We start from the raw sequence: 21,053 nt of genomic DNA, 5'->3' as shown, positions 1-21,053 counted from the left end.
ATGAATACAAAAATGTATTTAGTTCTTGGTCTCTGATGACCTGTCTGTTCTTTGCATTGTTGTTGCATGTTTACTTGACCTCAATTCCTTTCTACTTCCCATTCATTTATGCCAGTTTCCCAGGACTAATGTGATTCATTTTAAGAGCTTACTATGCCAGGCTATTTGATGTACAATGTATAATTTTTTAAAAAAGAAAATACAAATTGTTGGCTTCTTAGCTTCGTGCTAGGAAACTGGCTTTAAAAAGAATCCAGCAGACAGAACCTGAAAAGGGAAGGAAGTGTGTGGAGACAGTAGTAAAACTGGAAAGAGCTGACAGAGGGAATGGGAAAATGTATGAAGCAGAATGAAGTATTTGCGAGTTGTTGAGTTTACATGAGAGAGAAGCAGAGGGCAATGCAATGGAATGATTGTGGGAGTTAATGGGAGAAATGAAGAGACACAGGCTGGGGAAGAGGGGGTGGAAGGGAGGGGTTGAGATAGAGGAGTAGGAGAGGATGTGGAAAATGAAGATGGTGAGAAAGAAAAATAGAATTTCTTAGTGTCGATCAAAGGAACATATCAACAGTGAACAATGATAGAAATAAACTGCATTTGATCAAATCATTCAGCTTAAGAATATTTGTGGAAATAAGGTTTGTGTTAGAGATACAGCACTGTCTTCTCTAGTTCACTGGCATCAATCATTTCCATAAGTTGTCAGAGTTTGTTACATTTCTAAACGCGATACAAATGTTATTTGTGTGTGCTGTGACTGTTGAGTAATTATGTCACCAAGGGACTATTTTGTTTTTGACATTCCCCACGCAGACTCTTGGAACCGTCCCCAGTGGATCCAGGCACTGAAGCCGTGGTCATCTCCTTGTGAGAAAGTGCAACTAAAGTGAGGTTAAGGCCCTTGGGCCCCCTAATGGCCTGTCACTGAGGCTGAGCACTAAAGACAGGGGCGACAGAGTGTGCTGGACTAAGCACAAAAAAAAGGTATTTTTTTGATATTAAATGAATGAGACAGTGAACATGTATCATTCAACTATTTCAAACATGCTGATTTTAACTACAACTACCTGACAGTAACAGGGTGAAAGAGTGGATAAAATCAGGGGAAAAAAATCAACAAAGTGTTCTTTTTGGAAGCTCACCAACTTCAATTTTAAACTTGCGCTGTTTGAGACCATGAACATAACCTGAAAGAAGGGAGCACCACATGAATAAAATCAAACAGGGGTCCCTGATATAATTTCAGTCTTAATTTTATTTGCTGTGTGATTGTACCTTTTTCAAAAGTTCAGAAGAAGTTGCAAGTAATAGCGAGGGTCCCTGATAAGCCCCTGGCCTTAGTCTGACAATTCTGAACAGATCAACTGATTTCCTGTAGACTGCTGGAGCATAACTCCTCCAGCTCGAGGAAGTTCATTATCAGCTGGTCTCACTCCTCTCCCTGGTGGTGTATTCTGTCCTGTTCTAGTAAAAATAGGAGGGAGTGAAAATGAGTGTCTCAGTCAGTGGATCTGCCTAATGTGAGGTCACCAATGTAATTAGAAGGAGAAGGTGTTAAGCAGAGCTGTTTGAAGTGTAAGGTGAATAGGAGCCTCGTTAGAAGTTGATGGTTGCACAAAGTTGAGTAAATGAGAGGAGAATGGTACCAGAATTTATTGTGAAGGCAGCAATGAAAGGATGAGTGCGTGTTTGGAATGAGGATGAGAAATGATCAAGTGCATCTTTGTGCTGGGGAATGAAGGGAAAGAGGTGGGTAATAGAAACATTGCCTTGTGTGGTTGAATGAAATGGAGAAATAAAGAGAGTGTTTCTCACCCTCACTGCTCTTGAGAGGTCATTGCATGGTTTCCTGCACTGCATCCAAGCCGCTATATGGGTGACGCACTGAAACTGACAAAACCTCAGCAGTCTTTCTCAGTGCGTGCTGTACCTGTTACTGTGGGATCCTCCCTCCAATGGCTGAAAGCAATTGCTTCCTCACCCTGATTGCTCCCACCAGGACGCACTCGGGGTGCTACCTGAGTCTCCTTGCAGCAAAGTCAGAGAAAGACAATATAACCCCACTTCAAGAAGCATATCCTCACTTTGGCTGGTCTGCTGGAAATTATACTGACAATGCTATTTTGCTAGTGTCTCCACTAATTGGGTCAGAAAGCCAACAAAGAAATGTAATCAGTTCCAAAGTCAAAGTACCCTGTGCCTGTTCTGTTGTGCAACTGGTGAGTTGGAAGCTCGCCCATCCAAAATTACAGTGGGGACCAAGGATGATGAACCCACAGAGGGCAGATTCACTGCAATGGACATACAACAAGGTGAATTGGAATGCTGTTGTAAAATGCTTCTCAGACTATGTAAACAGAAATGTCTGCACAGCAGATGCTAGTAGCTAAACTCACCATCCAAGGCTTATTGCAGAAATTATAGATGGATTGAAGAGAATTCAGTGAAGGCACTCTGCCATACTGGAAGCCAATGATGAGATTACGGTAGTCCTCACCATGAGCCATGTTATACACATGCTGGCGAATAACAACAAAGTCTGGTTTGAATGACCTGCAACAAGATCAGAAAGAAACTTGGTTGGTGAGATTCACATATAAAAATAAAGCACAATATTTTTCCTTTTGACAGGAAGGGATTTATACAGAAGCAATAGAATAATGACTGCTGAAAAAAGTCACGTTGCCACCAAAGCTTTAGGAGAGCAGAGAATTAACTGGAAGGTAATACTGTTGGACAGCAGCAGACAACAGGAACTATGCAGACCAAATCATGTTATTCAAATCCCCTGGCTGATTTGCAGACAACAACTTCCTCCCAGTTATGTACCATCTGACATTAAAGAAGAATTGGTCAATGTCTTCCTAAGGGTTTGAACATAAGAATGCAACATGAGAAATAAGAGCAGGAGGAGAGCATCCAGCCCCCTTGAGCCCACTCTCTGGTTCAATATGATCAAGGTTCATCTTCCACTTCAACTCCACTCTCTTGCCCACACCCCGTAGGCCTCAATTCCCTGAGAGATCAAAAGTCTATCAATCTAAAATATCCTCAACAATACAGCATCTCTGTAACGCAGACAATTACTAAGATTCACAAGCATCTGAGTGAAGACATTTCTCATCTCAGTCCTGAATGACTGATCCCATATCCTGAGACTGTGTCCCTGTATTTTAAATGACCTAGCCAAGGGAAAGGACCTCTCACAACGTAGCCTGCCAAGCCTATTCACAATCTTGAATGCTTCAGTAAGATCACTTCTTAATCTTATAAAAAATGGGACTGCTCTTGTAAAACTCAAAACTCCAGAGAACATAAATCTAATTTACTCAGGTAAAAACAAGGACTGCAGATCCTGGAGACCAGATTCTAGATTAGAGTGGTGCTGGAAAAGCACAGCAGTTCAGGCAGCATCCTAGGAGCAGGAAAATCAACGTTTCAGGCAAAAGCCCTTCATCAGGAATAGAGCTCTATTCGTGATGAAGGACTTTTGCCTGAAATATCAATTTTCCTGCTCCTAGGATGCTGCCTGAACTGCTGTGCTTTTCCAGAACCACTCTAATCTAGAATCTAATTTACTCAGCCTGTCTTCAAAAGACAATGATCTTGTCCCTGAAACCTTTCTGTAATCCTTCAAAAGCACAGAAATCTTCCTTTAGAACAGGAAACCAAAACTGCATTGTAATGCATTTGGAGACAGGCTGATGGCATAAATATTTAAAAACAAACAGGTTCAGATCTAGACTAATTAATAAAGGGACATTTTAAAATTGGTAAGTATCGGGAACTCTTGTCCCCTCAGGACTGGAGCTGGAGTTTTATCATTTGAATTTGAAGTTGGAGTACATTACTAAGATGTAGAATTCATTCAAGTCTCAGTTATTTGGCAAGTTAGGGGATTTGTTGGAAGTAAAGATATTTTTAAAAAGGAGATAAGAAAGACATTTGCAATTAATAAGATACAGCTACTATATCTAACAAAAACTGCTAAGTGGATTTCATCAGCTGAATGACCTATTCTTGTTTCTGAATGGTCTAGTCTCCTGAATGTTCTATGTAATATATTTCTATGTAATATATTTCTATTTTACCTTGACTTCCCTTGTTCCTGCTTTATGCCATAGATTTGCTATGCACAATGACTTAATGCACAGAATTATCAATCCAGTGAAACATCCATGTGAAAAATCAAAGGCAGCACTGATGTGGAACTGAGGGGCTCTTTCATCCTACTACAAGGACCTTGTTTGGGGCATGCAAAGGAAACTCCCTTTAAAAATTGTAAATGTTACCAGAGCTGTGGTTACAGGCTGTCTAGAAGCTACTAATTTGTGGAAGATTCTGTATAGCAACTTGTTAGTTCACTCCAGGCATGCAAGGGAGGAGGATTGTGGGGCTAAAAATACTGAAATGGGTCCATACGACGGTGAGTTTCTTCCCTTCAAACAAAATCACCCCAAATTCTTCAGTGCAAGAGAATGGAATGATATGACAAATGGAGCCTAGAATTTTGAACAAAACCAGTAAAGTCTCATTAATTCATCGCACATCAAGAATTTCTAATGGGAGAGGGTAGGCACTGTATGCATCCACCTCCTTTCATATCATCATTATCGAACAAGGGAGGATAATGAGATTATGTCACCCATTAGATATTCAGAGGTGTTGTCCTTACATCAGTCAAATTTAAGTACACTTGCAAGAAGCTGGAGCCAGGGCCTAATGTCAGTTTGCTACAGTCAAACCTGCGAGGAAATAACAGAAACACGCAAACATCATACATATCACAGATATATTGTAATGGGGAGTTTTAATTACTCAATATGGACTGGGATAGTGGTAGTGTAAGGGGCAATCCTTTCTATGTTTCTTATATGCTTTTTCACCTCTTTTCTAAATGTTCTATATTCAGCTTGGTTCTCATTTGTATTTTCTATCTGATACCAGTCAGAAGTGCACTTTCTCAGCACTTACTCAACAGTATGCTCGCAACTCCTGGTGATCGGAGCGGCAGAAAAGCTCCTCCCAGCAACTGGAAATGATGACAGGAGCAAAAGGCTATATGCTATGGCTAGGCCCGGGCACCTGAGCATTCCATACACCTTTATTTGGGACTTTAAGATCTGGACTTTAATATCTTCATTTAGATCTGAATGTTTTTCTTCCCTTTTGGCTCAGTTTCTTCAATTTCTGCTTTTTTTTTTAATTCTGGTTTTGTAACCAAGATGGCAACAGGAGAATGGCGACTTTGTACACTTTTCACTGTACTCCTGCACTCCTATACTTGAGCACATGATAATAAAATCAAAACCTAATTTGTCATCTTTAACTTAATTTCTGTCTCCTTTGTCATCCACGAAGCTCTGGATTTGTTTTCACTAACTTTCTCTTTGAAGTGAATTATTCTTAATTGTGCCCAACCTATTTCCTTTGAGGATAGCCCATTGCACATCTCCTGTTTCTCCAACCAGCCAAGCTTTCAGTCTATTCAGTCCAATTCCATTCCTGCCTCATTGAAGTCAATTCTCTGATTATTCTAACTCTACTTTGCTCTTTGTCATTTCCCACCAGCATCCTAAACTTATGATACAATGCTCGCTGTCCCCTTAATATTCCTCCACTGTCACTTGATCCTTTGCCGTGACTCTGTTCCAAGAAGCAGATCTTGCAATGACTCCTTTCTTGTTAGACTGGATGTATGCTGCTGTCGGAAGTTCTCCTGAACACAATCGAAGAGTGCATGTCTCATGCTGCTCCTTATACTACCCACTTTCCCAACCTATATTCAGTAATTAAAGCTAACCATTCCATCACTATGATGTTTGCATCATCTATAATTTCCTTGCAATTTCTTCCTTTATATCCTTCCCACTAGTGGGTGGTGAATAGATTCCACCAAGCAATGTCATCATGAGAATGAGTGGTAGCAGACAAAGGGAAATTCTAAAGGATTCCATATGCACATCAATAGTAAAAGTGTGACAGAAGAAGGAATAGGACCAAAAAGGGGATTTTCACAAGAGGAAAGAGGCAATACAAAAGATGAATAATGTGCATCTATTTTACCTATGAGGCAGATACTGTCCAGGGCATAGCTACAGGGGAGGAACTCCAGTCACACAACGGGTTCAAAACAGATGGGATTTGGATAAGCTGTCAGTACTTAAAGTCGATAAGACACCAGAACCAGATGGGAAGTATCCAAGGATATTAAAAAAAAGTTATAACAGCAATTGCAAAGGCAATAGTCTTTCAATCTTCCCTAGGGGTGATGACAGTGGACTGGGGAATTGCAAATGGAATATCTTTTTCAAAAATGGCGGTAAGAATAAGCCCAGCCATTACAGACAATTCAGCTTAACTTTGATGGTCTAGAAACAATTATTCAAGATAGGATTGATAGCCACACGGAAAATATGGACTGATTCAGAAGAACCATCAAATTGTTAATGAAATATCATGTTTAACTAAGTCAAATTTCTTTGAAGAGGTAACAGATGGTTGATGAATGTGATATTGTTGATGTGGGATGAAAGATTAGATTAGATTAGATTACTTAGTGTGGAAACAGGCCCTTCGGCCCAACATGTCCACACCGCGCCCCCGAAGCGCAACCCACCCATACCCCTACATTTACCCCTTACCTAACACTACGTGCAATTTAGCATGGTCAATTCACCTGACCTGCACATCTTTGGACTGTGGGAGGAAACCGGAGCACCCGGAGGAAACCCACGCAGACACGGGGAGAACGTGCAAATTCCACACAGTCGCCTGAGGCGGGAATTGAACCCGGGTCTCTGGCTAACCACTGTGCCACCGTGCCGCCCACAATGATTTCAGTCTTTGATTACAGGGGCCAATTTCAAAGTTTGCAGATGATACAAAACTTGGGAGAATTGTACACTTTGAGGAGAAGTAGGATTTCAAAAGGACATTGACATATTGGAAGCATGGGTGGATAGGTGGTAGATGAAGTTCAATACAGAGACGTTTGAGGTAATGCACTCTGAAACAAAGAACAAGAAGTGACAATGTAAAACAAAGGGTATTATTCTAAAGGGTGTGAAGGAGCTGAGAGGTGGGTTTATATCAGTATGAATCATTTAAAAATTGCAGGATAAAAGGAGAGCACAGTCAACAAATCATACAGTATTACAGACTTAATTAATAAGGGCATAGAGTGCAAGAGCGGGGAGATTATGTGGAACTTGTACAGGACGCTAATTAAAGCTCACTTAGAGTACTGTGCACCACACTTTATAAAAGATGTAAATGCATAAAGGAAGTGCAGAGGAGGTTTATTAAATTGGTTCCAGAGAAAAGGAGCTTCAGTGATGAGAATAAATGAGAAAGGTTGAGACTCTTTTCCTTGGAGAACAGAAAGCTAAGATAGTTCTGTTAGAAGTTTTCAAAATGATGATCATCTGGACAGAGCAGTTAATGTGAAACTATTCCCATTTCTATGATCATTAAAACTGTGCCATCTGGTTTTTAAAGTGTTTGCAAAAGAAGTAAATGCAAGGGAAGGAAAATCTTTTTTCCACACAATGAGCAGTTCAGGTCTAGAATGAACAGCCTGGATGCATGGTAGAGGCAGTTTCAATTGAGGCATTCAAGGGGGCATTAAATGAGTATGCAATTAGAAACAATGTGCGAGGGCTACAGAGAAATGCAGGGGATTAGCATCAAGTCAAAATTTTCAGAGAGCACGTGCAGGCGAGATGGATTGAATCTTATTAAATTGGGAAGCAGGGACAGGGGGCTGAATGATATCGTCTTGTTCCTACATTGTATGTCTCTATGTAACAGACAAAGGGAACTCAGCGTTGCCACGGTGCACGGGAGCACCATGTCAGAGCCGACATGCATTTGCTGAGTTTTAGATGCCAATTGATCTTCACCCTTGCCCATAGATCCCGCTTACTCAACAACTGCAGCACAGACACAGGAAGAACAGCTGTCATGCATCATACTCCGAGAAATTAGATCACGTAAATGCCTTCGTGGAATTTTTGCTGTCTTGTTGATTTTGATAGTTATAATTCCAAAGAAGAAAGTCTGCCAAACACTTGATAAAAATGATGCCCTCTAACTATTAGTTGATACAGCCACAGTATTATTTATCTAGACTACAATCTACAGCTAATTAACCCTAATTAGCTGAAACTGTTTATATTTTTGAACAATATCCAGGATTGTCTGGGTAAGCTGATGAAATTGCACCATTTGTGATGCAAGAATGAAAAAAAAACTATCAAAGAGAAGAAAATTGATAATTTGGTGAATTATACCATCGATTAATAATATACTTTCCAGTGATTTTGTGCCATTCTGCCTCCCTACAGGCATTTATCACAACTCCAGTCCCACTTAAAATCAGTGGTGATCACTAATTTTCCATGTATATCCCATTTTACATGTCACAACCATATACTGTAGATGGTAAAATAAAGGCATTGGCAGCCTGGCAACAGTGTGATGGACTTGAAGTGTATTTTCTGATTGGATTTGAATAACATGCAAATCTGTATGATGACCAGAACTTGTTAAAATTCAGTTTTAAATCAATACAGTATTATGTCAATAAAACTATTTTCTTATTAAGTTTTTTGGCAAAGGTTTCTCTTTTCACATTAATAATGTTATTTTGCAACTTCAGAAGTTTGTTCACTTCGAGGTCTTTAAGAATAAGTAACTGACTGCACACTCCACACTTATTTTCCAATCAGCACTTCACTATTCTGACATCATTGGCTTCTTTTCCTCCCAGTATTTTCCCAATAAGCAGAACCTGAGATTTGATCATTATGTTCAAGGCAGGGCACAAACTATTTTACACTACTCGAGAACTAGTTGAAACAGTCTTATTACAAATATCAGAGCTAAAGATTCAACTCTTTTGTCCTTAACCTTACATATACTCAAACCTCACTTAAGATTCACCTTATTACAACTTTAAAGTGCCAGCTTCACTATGCAGAAACCTGCACACTCACTGAAAAAAAACTTCTGCATGTTTCTGTCTTTTTAAAAGAACTAGTTTCTGTCTCAGTCCCCCTGCACTAGAGAAGACCTTGCTAGATACCTGTCTATGAATATATATATATATGAACACATTTCCTTCCCTTTAAACTGCACAATATAGAAACAGAAATCAAACTCATAGAACATATGGCAGCCAATTTAGGAGTTAGGACATTAAGACTTTGGTAAAAATAAGAATCAACTCTAACCAAACAAAGGCAATAAGAAGCTACTACAAATCACCTAATATAAACTGCAAGCTGGAGGTCAATTACAGAGGGACATGCCCAGATATGTAAAGACTCTTGAAATACCTGGAGATTGCAAACAGACAACTGAGCGATCAGACCTGAGGCTTTGGAAAGGGACAGCCGAGAGCAGGGTATCAGCACAATTAACTTCTTGCTTCGAGGAACCTTCAATTCCTCAAAGTTTACATGCCACCATTTCAAGTTTTGAACTGTGCTTTTAAAAAAAATTTAAGAGCCAGCTAGAGCAGTGTGCAAAACTCCAAGAATGTGGCTTTAATAACTAGTGAAGAACAAGCAAGGTTCTCTCCCCCAAAATCTGCTGATCTGAAGAATCTACCTACGCAAGAAAACACAAATTATTCAATGACAGATGTCATTGCAGCTGAACTTCAAGCATTGACCTCCTTGCCTAAGCAACAAAAAAACTCAAACAACCAGCACCAGCTTTGACAAAGATGAGCTTTGACAAAGGGTCAGTTAGACTTGAAACGTCAGCTCTTTTCTCTCCTTACAGATGCTGCCAGACTTGCTGAGATTTTCCAGCATTTTCTCTTTTTTGGTTTCAAATTCCAGCATCCGCAGTAATTTGCTTTTATCCAGCACCAATGATATATCGCAGAGATATATTGGGAATTTCTTCCTCCAAGTACACTTGTTTTAATCTTGATGTCTGGTTTTTCTTGTAAATAACTTTATCTCTTCATTCATCAGGATCTGTCAGTAGTAATTTGGAATAAACTAACCTTCAGCCTGCTTGAACAAGAAGCTTAACTGCTGATGTACCTTAACTTGAATTATTGCAAATTAAAAACAGGAATAAGAATAATTATGGAGGAGAAAGTGAGGACTGCAGATGCTGGAGATCAGAGTCGAGAGCGTGGTGCTGGAAAAGCACAGCAGGTCAGCCAGCATCCGAGGAGCAGGACCCCACTCCCGAATAAGAATAATTATGTTCACTGACTGTTGTGGATACACCTGATAGTTCACAACAGTCAAGTCATAATATTTCAGTTCGCATGATAAAAATATAAAAGTGCTACAGAAACTCAGCAAGTTTAGCAGTATCCATGGAGAGAGAAACAGTTATTTCCTTGAGTGCAGTGACTCAGTTCTGAAGAAGAATCATCTGACTCAAAATGTTGACCGTTTTTCTCTTCACAGATGCTGTCAGATCTGCTGAGTTTCTCCAGCACTTTCTGTTTGTATTTCAGGTCGCCAATATCTGCAGTAGTTTGCTTTTGCTGTATTTACTTCTATTTGTATACAGGTGATTCCTGAGGAAAGACGTTTGCCTGAAATGGCCATTCTCCTACTCCTTGGATGCTGCCTGACCTGCAGTGCTTTTCCAGCGTCACACTTTTTAACTTCTATTTCCATAAACAGAATTATGGAAATAGAATTAATAGCGATTAATATCAACTATGGCTTTGGGGAGAATTCCCCTACTCTTGTGGACTATGCTATGGAATCTTTTACCTAAGGCAGCAGACTGGGCCTTAGTTTAACATCTACTCAACAGGACAGAGTTACTGACAGTGCAGCATACCCTCAGTCTTGCATGGAGTGTCAGCCTAAATTATATACTAGCATCTTGCAGTGGGACTTGAAACCACAGCTTTCTGTTAGTCTTGCATGAAATAAAGTTGTTTAATGAGGAGTATCTGGCTGCATCCACCCATCATTTATTTTTCCCATGTTCAAAAATGTTAAGGAATTACATATGGGAGTTTATGTGAAAGATTAGGCTATCTGGTCACATCATAAAGAATGTAACCATCATACCTCTTTGGCTACACTACCGTCTAATTACTCTTAGATACTGGGTACAATAAGCACATAACTGCACACTCTACCTGCTTGACAGAGTGTCTACTGACAGTGTATGTGGGACAGTATCCATGAGCAGATCTTAAACTTTCAACAATTACTGGAACGATGTTGAGACCTCAGGATTGACAACTTAAATTGATTTTATTACTGAATAGAACAAAAAGCAGAATGACAACACTTTCTTTCCAGACTTCATTCAGTGCATTTTCAAAATGGGTTTGTCCAGAAAAATAAATGAGGGAAAATACGTTAGTATAGATTGCGCAGAGTCCTTTCACCTGAAGGAATAGCAGTGCAAGTAAAGCATTTTGTTTACCATCTTGCTCAATGTACCTGTTAAAAAATGTCATCATAAAATCTGTTAGTTACAATGCTTATTAAAATGGAAATGAGCATAGACTTTAATCAGTTCAATACTTTAATGTTAATTATGTTTGTATGAGCAGGGTAAGGCGGATTGAATAATAGCCATCAGCACATTAACACCAAGACTGCAGTAATAAAGAAGTGAAACGTACACTGCCCTGTTCCTCAGCCAAATCTGTTTAAAAAAACACCCAATCGCCTGCTAAATTTGTTCCTGTCCCAATCAACAACAATCTCCTCACAGTCACAGTTCCCCAATAAACAACCATCTCAATGTAAACAGACTGCCTCAATCAACATCCAATTCTTCAAATATCCTGAATAAAACACAAGCAAGAATAGTATCTCACTTCTCAAATAACTCGATTGAAGTATAATGTCCCAATCAACAACCATTTTGTTGAAGCCAATCACAATAAATCCAAACAATTCAACACAAACCAAGATTAAATAGTTTGGATTGAATCCATGACAGGGTACATTGTAACGCTCTTTGAGGAAATGAGCATTATCAAAATCAATATGAAGTCATGATTTATGAAAAGTACAGTTGAAAACCACTCACTGAATCTTTTCCAGAAGTCTCGAGCCCTATCTTACTGATTTGAAATAACAGTAAAAGATGGCTGTCCATCTGTATCTCTGTATCTTCTACAATCCAAGACCATTAAGTGGATGTTGCCTGCTTATAGAACCTCATCTGGAACAATTCTCTTTCAAGGAGTGTGAATGTGAGCCATCTTCTTCCCATTAGCAAAGAATCCAATCAATCAACTGGGTAGTAAACTGGAGAGTAACCATTAGACACAATCACTTGGAGGGTAATACTCTGGGCTATGTCTAGACATTACAGAATCACAGAGATTTCACTGCACAAAAACAGACCGTTTGGTCCATCACGTCTGCTCGAGTTCTCTTGAACCTCAAATCTCATACTCCTTATTTAATATTGTCTGTCCATATTCTTCTTACCAAACCTCATCACTTTACACTTCATCACATTGAACTTTATCTTCTCTCCATCCACCTATTCCAAATCCTTTGTAATTAAAAGCTCAATATTTCTAATCAGCCAACTCTATAAGCTATGCTATCCACAGCCATATTGGGCAACTGGAGACAGACTGTTGTCATGTGACAATCCGGCTAGCCCACTGTGCATATGAGCATCATTTTTGTCTGTTAGAGCAACAAAAATTGAGATACTGAAGAAGCAAGATCCCATGTGGGTCATTTTCTGTCTCTTATTATGGACCAGATCAGACTCCCTCAACATATGTTAAGAAGGTAACCTAGATCCTAACTTTGCCTTTATTGTAAAGGCAGATGCGAAATACCATGTTACCGATGCAATATGACTGGTCAAATGACCCAAGGTTAGGCAAAACACAATTTATTTAAACACAATAGTTAAAATACAGACAAAAAGCAAAAAGAGAAATGTGGAATAACTTAATTATTGGAAAACTTAACCAAATAACAGATACAGTACCTATTACGAATGAACTGGCCTATTATAGTAACATCCCACAAACACACTTCTTGGCACAAAGGCAAATTCAGACACTGATTCTCACATGTAGTTCTCCAATCCAGGAAGAAACAAAACAAGAAAATTCAGAGAAAGTAGCAGCGAGGAGACATTCAGTGAAGCTTCCAACTCTTTGGCCACACTCAGGCTGCTTTCATTGTTCCAACTTGAAAAAATAAACCCCAAGGCCTCACAAAATGTTTACTTTTTTAGAGACAGCTCTACACCTCTGCCTTACAACCTCTCTTCAAAATAAAAACCAGGACAAAATAACCTCAAAGTGACAGCATTGTCACACTCTCTCTCTAGACAATGTGCAAGTTCCAAACCCTGTCTGCTGCTCTGCAGATTGTTCATTTGCTGCAGACTGAGATTTTTTAAAATGAGCTCAGCCCAGTAGCTGCTACCTTCTGAGGAACAAAATATATTTGACTAAGTCTTTAAACTACTTGACGTTGACTCAAAGGTAAAGTTCACCCTGAGGCCAGCTAACTTGTATACTCCTTTAACTTTACTAAACTTTAAAATCATTTAATCCAAACTCCTATTCTAATCTGAGTGTGTGAGAACATAGAGTTTATGAAAGGGTTGAATAGTTCGTGTCTTCTCCTCAAAACGACTGCAACAGGCTTTAATAGTTGATGAGAAGTGATCTTATTTAGACATGGAAGACCCGGATAAACTGACAGGGAGGTTGTGAAAATCATGTTTCTCTTTGTGAAAGAGACTTAGAACCAAGGATCTCCCATCTAAGACAGAGGTTGAAAGAAATGTTTTGTCTCAGAGGGTCACAGATCTTTGGAACTTTCTGCCCTCAAGAACGATGAAGAAGCCACTGAATATTTTTTAAGGTAGAGGTAGATAGAGATGTGATTAACAAGGGAGTCTGAGGTTATTGAGAATGTAGGGTTGAGGCCACAAACAGATCAGCCACAAGGTTATTGAATGGCAAAGCAGCCGGGAGGAGCTGAATGACCTACTCCTGCTCTAATTCAGATGTTTGTATGGGCTGTGGTTATAAAAGAGACACATAGGGGGCCTTCTTTAAAAGAGATAAAACAATAGATTTTTTTTGTACTTGACCCTAAGAAAAATAATAAACAGACTGAATCTTTCTGTCAAACACACATATACTGAAATTAATGCAATCCCAAATTGTCTGACTTTTCTTCATAGCATCCCTATGTTATCGTAACCAGCAGGCAAAAAGACAAACACTTTCAGAATTGGCAAGCATATCCTTCTAAAACAAAACCTGTTGTGGTCAAAGAAGGATCTAGAAAACAAGGAAGCCCCATTCGACCTGTTTGTAACTTCTGCAGGACTTGAAACAGAGTCCCTGGTACACTGTACATGAGGCTGACCTTAATTTCAGCTCTCTCTGTAACCTCCCGTGTAAGTTCTCAACTTACAACGTTTCATTTAACAAACTGTTGGTTCTCTCTCAAGATTTGTGCAAGACTAACTTTCTCAGCAATATGTAAAAGACTCTCACACTTTCATTGCACTCCTCTCATTGTGCAGGAAAAATTGGACATCAAGTAGAGATCGAAGAGACTAACATTGTGCATCGAAGAAGAGTGACTGGGACTGGGACTGGGACAGGATAAATCTAATGGAGAGTATTATTATTTTGAAAGCAATGGTACAAGGACTGAGAAAGCCCAGGAAGGATGGAGCTGCCAGCAATACAAAGTCCACTGCATAACCTTAATTGGTTTTCTCCAAAGTCCCTCACTTGAAAATGAGGATCTTTTGTTTGATTCAAACTCAATTCTGCAATCAACATGTTTAGTCTAGGCATAAGAAAGCATATAAGGGTGCAGGTTGGAGCGCAGCTGAGTGAACTGTTGTTTGTCTAAAACCTGACCCATGGATAGTGTACAGTGCTCATTTTTCTGAGCTGTTTTGCCTATTTTGTCCTCGGGGATCTGAGGAATATATACAACACGAACAAGGTCAAGTAGAAACATAGTGAAGTCAGTACAAATTCACAAAGTATGTTCTCAAAAGAAGGATGTCCTAATCTGGGAGATATCTAAGTAACACAGTGACTGAAAAATAATAACAAACTCATTGTTCCATGGAAGCTTTATATCAAGAGAATCTGGATTTGACAGGGAGGCTCAGTGATGTTGAACGCAGAGAATTTGCATGTTTCCGCCCTCTGGTTTTCAGAATGCTTAGTCTTTACATTCCTACTCTGTGAAACAAGGTCCAGCTGCATACCCTCACAAAGTCACACCATCTTCCCTCCTTACTGTGAACTACCTCCTCCCCCAAACCAATTTCCTTCTGTTCTCTCCTGAAACCAAAAGTCACAAAGATTCAGTTGCACTGATGCTGACAACATCCCCCTCAGCTTCTCGCAGATTTGCATACAATTAACAGCAGTGATCAGGTGAAGCGATGCATGAACATCTTTTTTTCACCTCTTTTCAGAGAAACAAAATGGCAAATTAACCAATGTTTCAAAATAGGTAATGTCTCTTTGGTAGAGAAAATAGCCTTTTCTGTATTTGTAGCCATACTTTATTCCAGACTTGCTTTATTAGAATTGAGCTGGCGTACAGCACTTTTAAACTTTTTTTAAAAGAAAGAGAGATAAAGTACTCACTGTGTTTCAGTACAGATTTAGTTTATTTATAACCCTTTAGTCTCAAGTGTTGTAGTAACACCCTTCCTGATTCCCCAAAGCCTGTCCCACATCTAAAGGTACAAGACAGGAATGGGATGGAATACTCCCCACTTGCCTAGATGGGTACAGCTCCAACAACATTCAGGACAAGCAGCCCATTTGATTAGTACCACATACAAAAATATCCAGTTCCTCCATCACCAACACTCAGTAGCAGCAGTGTAGACCACCTAAAAGATGCACTGCCGAAATTCACCAAGGCTCCTTTGATGGCACCTTCCAAAGCCATCTAAAAGGACAAGGGCAGCAGTTACATGGGAACCTCACCACCAGCAAGTTTCCCTCCAATGCACTTGTCATTCTGACTTGGAAATACACCACTGTTGCTTCAGTGAAACTCCTGAAACTCCCTCTATAACCACATTGTGGATGTAACTGTAGTAAATGGTCTGGAATGGTTCAAGATGACAGTTCACCACTAACTTCGCAGGGCAACTAGGGAAGGCCAATAAATGCTGGCTAGCCAATGATGATATATCTCAGGAATGTACTTTTAAAGAAGTTGTAACTTCATCTCAGACAGATTGATTGATGACTGTTAGGGGAAAGAAAATTCACAACGGTCACATTGATGCAACATTTTCAGTCATTAGCATCCACTTAGTGCCACTAACTAGCTGTCACAACTAGCGATAGCACCCTGAGACCATGACACACTTTTAGGTTTCCTATATGTTAGCCTGCATAACATACAGCAAACAGTCAGATTCCTGTTGAGACAGATGCTTTAAATCAATTACAATACTAGTTACACAACTATAACATCACACACTTAGGCACTTAATCTGGGTTGTATCCTTGCTGATGTTATTGTATATAACATGCACATAATTGACCATGGACTCCATGACACACACACACAAACACACAGAGTGAGAGAGAGAGTGAGAGTGAGAGTGAGAGAGTGAGAGTGAGTGTGTATGTGTGTGCACGTGTGCGCACGCATGTGAGAGAGAGAGTGAGAGTGAGTTCAAGAGAGAGAGTGAGAGAGGGAGAGGGAGAGGGGGAGACAAAGAACATAATTGACTATGGACTCCATGACACACACACACACACACAGTGAGAGGGGGGAGGGGGGAGAAGAGAGAGAGAAAGAGACAGTGACAGAGACAGAAAAGACAAGCAGGTACTTTCTCACTGGAACGTTACACTTTGTGTTGTCCTATAACTATCTTAAAGGTTCAGGCCTGACTGGTCTGGATGCTATGCAATAATTCAACAGTTTTCTCCATCTGATGTTGGTCAGCATTCTTACAACAGTGAGTTGGGCAGACTCTATCCAACCATGTAAAGGATATTCATATTCTGGAGTTAACTTTAGAGTTAAATTTCTGTTGTTGACATTGATATATTATTTGTGACAACACTGAATCTCCCCTAACAGAAGTGCTGAGCAGACAAAATAATAAGAACAAAAATATTATTGTGGCATTGTGTACCAACTCCTTGACGTCATATTATTTGCATTCCAACATTTTCAATGGAAGTGCACAGCACAAAAGTTGTGAGAGAAAATATTAATTTGACACTTAGAAATTCAGGAAATTATCAGATTAGATTCCCTACAGTATGGAAACAGGCCCTTCAGCCCAACCAGTCCACACCGACCCTCCAAAGAGCAACCCACCTAGACACATTTCCCTCTGACTAATGCACCTAACACAATGGGCAATTTAGCATGGCCAATTAACCTGACCTGCACATCTTTGGACTGTGGGAGGAAACCGGAGCGCCCGGAGGAAACCCACACAGACACGGGGAGAATGTGCAAACTCCACACAGACAGTCGCCCGAGGTTGGAATCGAACCTGCGACCCTGGTGCTGTGAGGCAGCAGTGCTAACCACTGAGCCACTGTGCCGCCCCATTTAGCAGTTAACTACATGTTTGAAAATAATGTTTGATTAATATTCAAGATTGGAGTGTCTGAAACAAGGAATTGGGAGTTATAACAATGTTTGCATCTTCACTGCTTTCCTTCCTCAGCCTTTGACACAAATTATTTCTCATCCTGTGTGACTTTGAACCTCCAACTCAATTCAGTATGCGTCCACTCATCTCAGCACACTGGACACTTATCATTCATGTCTCACTCCATGAAAACTCTCCAACCCACATTTCCAGCCAGCCCAAGTGTCATCATTGAGTGATTTCACTACGCTCATCGTAACACGGAAGTGGGCATCAGTGGCAAAGCTGCACTTATTGCCCATCCCCAATTGCCCTTGGCTGAGTCATTGGTTTACTCAGCCATTTCAAATGGCAGCTAAGAGCCATCCACATTGCCGTATGTTTCTCTACCTATGGAATGAGCTGCCAGAGGAAGTGGTGGAGGCTGGTACAATTGCAACATTTAAGAGGCATTTGGATGGGTATATGAATAGGAAGGGTTTGGAGGGATATGGGCTGGGTGCTGGCAGGGGGGACTAGATTGGGTTGGGAGATCTGGTCGGCCTAGATGGGTTGGACCAATCTGTTTCCGTGCTGTACATCTCTATGACTCTAGGAGCAGGAGTAGGCCATCTGGCCTTTCGAGCCTGCTCCACCATTCAACATGATCATGGTTGATCTTTTCATGGACTCATATCCACTTTCCCACACTCTCACCATATCCCTTAACTTCTTTATTGCTCAAAGAAAAATCTATCTTCACGTTAAAAACGTTTACTGAAGTAGATCAACTACATCACTGGGCCGGGAATTCCACAGATTCACAACCCTCTAGGTGAAGAAGTTCCTTCTCAATTCACTCCTAAATCTGCTCCCTCTAATCTTGAGGCAATGCCCTCTTGTCCTAGTTTCATCCGCCAGTGGAATCATCCCCTCTACTTCTATTTTATCTATTCCTTTCATAATTGTATACGTTTCTATAAGATCCCCCCCTCATTCTTCTGAATTCCAATGAATATAATCCCAGTCTACTCAGTCTCTCCTCATAAGCCAACCCTCTCAACTCCAGAATCAACCTGGTGAACCTCCTAAGGAGACCAAAACTGCACACAGTACTCCAGGTGTGGCCTCACCAGCACCCTGTACAGCTGCAACATAACCTCCCTGCTTTTAAACTCAATCCCTTTAACAATGAAGGACAAAATTCCATTTACCTTCCTAATTACTTGTTGTACCTGCAGACCAACCTTCTGTGATTCATGCACAAGGACACCCAGGTCCCTCTGCACAGCAGCATATTGCAACGTTTTACCATTCAAGTAATAATCCTTTTTACTGTTACTCCTACCAAAATGGATGATTTCACATTTATTAATATTGTATTCCATCTGTCAGACCTTTGCCCACTCACTCAGTGTACCTATGTTCCTCTGCAAAGTTTCACAGTCCTCTGCACACTTTTCTCTGCCACTCATCTGCAAACTTTGACACAATGCACATGATCTCCAACTCCAAATCATCTATATAAATTGTGAATAATTGCGGTCCCAATACTGATCCCTGAGGCACACCACTGGGTACTGATTGCCAGCCAGAATAGCACTCATTTATCCCCACTCTTTGCTTCCTGTTAGTCAATCAATCCTCTATCCATGCTAATACATCACCCATAAGCTATACATCTTTATCTTATGCAGCAGCCTCTTGTGCAGCACTTTGTCGAAGACCTTTTGGAAATCTAGGTACACCACATCCACTGGGTCCCCGTTGTCCACCTTGCTCATAGTGTCTTCATAGAATTCCAAAAGATTAGTTTAGCATGACCTGCCCTTCATGAACCCAAGCTGTGTCTGCCCAACGGGACAATTTTTTATTGAAATGCCTTGCTATTTCTTACTTGATAACAGACTCAAGCATCTTCCCATTACAGAGATTAAGCTAACTGGTCTATCATCCCCCATATTTTGTCTATCTCCCTTTTTAAACAGTGGTGTCACATTTGCAGTTTTCCAATCTGCTGGGACTGTCCCAGAGTCCAGCAAATTTTGGAAAATTACCTCAAGTGTACTTGCTATTTCTTCAGCCATCTCTTTTAGTACCTGGGAATGCATTCCATCAGGGTCAGGAGACTGGCCTATCCTTAGCTCCATTCGCTTGCCCAACGCTACCTCTTCCGTAATAATGATTGTTTCCAGGTCCTCACCTACTGTATCTCTTTGTCAATTACTGGCATGTTATTAGTGCCCTTCAGTGTGAAGACCGATACAAAATAACTGCCCAATGCCTCAGCCATCCCATAACTAAATGCCCCTCCTCATCCTCTAAAAGACCAACGTTTACTTTGGCCACTCTTTTTCATATAATATATTTATAGAAACTTTTGCTATCTGTCTTTATATTCTGTGCTACCCTCCCTGTCACCCTGATTGTTACCCTTCAGACTGTGTTTATTACGGCTCCCTTAGGTGATTGAGATGCAGAACTGAATAAATATGGCAAACAACTGGTTTAGACATTTAACATCAGATCCAGCTGGACCACACAAAACGTAATTAGATCATGCTGTCTTCTGTAAAAACAGCTCCTTACTCCAGGGTGCTCCTAGAAGGTAAATATAGGGTCAAGTTTATTTCTTACTACTTTTATTAACTGTTCTTTCCTGTTTTGTCCCTCACACAGAAACATAGGAAGTAGGCCATTTGCCTACTGAGCCTCTGCTGCCATTCTGTTAGATTTCAGTTGATCTTCTATCTCATTGTTATGCAACTCATTCAGAACATCCAATTTTTGAGATAATGAAATCAATCAGCTACATCTGCCAACTCTCTCTCTCCCTTCTCCAGCACACCAGGTGAAGCTTTTAATGTTCTCCCCTCCCTTTGGCCTGGGCATGTGATATTATGTCTCCTGGTCAATATGTCTTTAGGAAACCTGCTAATGATATCATCAATACATCACAGTACCACAATTGAGGATGTACTCACTCCACCTTACCTCAGATCACTTGAAGCATGACACCCTTATAGAAATATGTTCCTTTGTTGGAAATGAGTAGCTTAATATTAGCCCAGGTACTGATGTGCCTGAAGAATGCAATGTTTGCACATAGTAACTACTTGCAACAAATGTCTGTTGGATTGTTCAATGTCACAATATCTATACCCTGATTATGTTACAGGAGATACCTGATGTAAGGTTTATGCTCAAACACCTTGTCAAATGCAAACTTACACCAAGGTAGCAAAGGTGTTTATCTGTAAAACACTAATAGCGTGGTGGCAGATGTATGGAAACTAATTGATGAGCAACTGAACAATAGAGAACTCAGACAAAAGGTAGATGTCTCACCCTTCAATAGCATCAGTTTCCTCAAGTACATAATATGACGATGCTGCTCCTTTAACAAAATTATGTTGTCCTTGTTTTTTTTTCCAGAGATCGTAAAAGACAGAGTCCAAAAA

The 21,053-nt window shown here is 40.2% G+C and overlaps 1 protein-coding gene across 1 annotated transcript in view; it reads right to left on the bottom strand.

The window, feature by feature from the left end:
* Positions 1 to 21,053, bottom strand: part of LOC122559429 (synapsin-3-like) — a 265,554-nt gene that overhangs the window by 116,340 nt on the left and 128,161 nt on the right. Inside the window, exon 5 of the mRNA XM_043708876.1 lies at positions 2,397 to 2,553. Within this exon, the coding sequence (XP_043564811.1) occupies positions 2,397 to 2,553 (157 nt within the window). The remainder of the gene's footprint in view (positions 1 to 2,396; positions 2,554 to 21,053) is intronic.

The sequence above is a fragment of the Chiloscyllium plagiosum genome, chromosome 19, assembly GCF_004010195.1.
Source record: "Chiloscyllium plagiosum isolate BGI_BamShark_2017 chromosome 19, ASM401019v2, whole genome shotgun sequence".
Classification (NCBI taxonomy): Eukaryota; Metazoa; Chordata; class Chondrichthyes; order Orectolobiformes; family Hemiscylliidae; genus Chiloscyllium; species Chiloscyllium plagiosum.
Note: the sequence above shows the minus strand (reverse complement) of the source record. Positions and strands in the feature narration are given on the sequence as shown.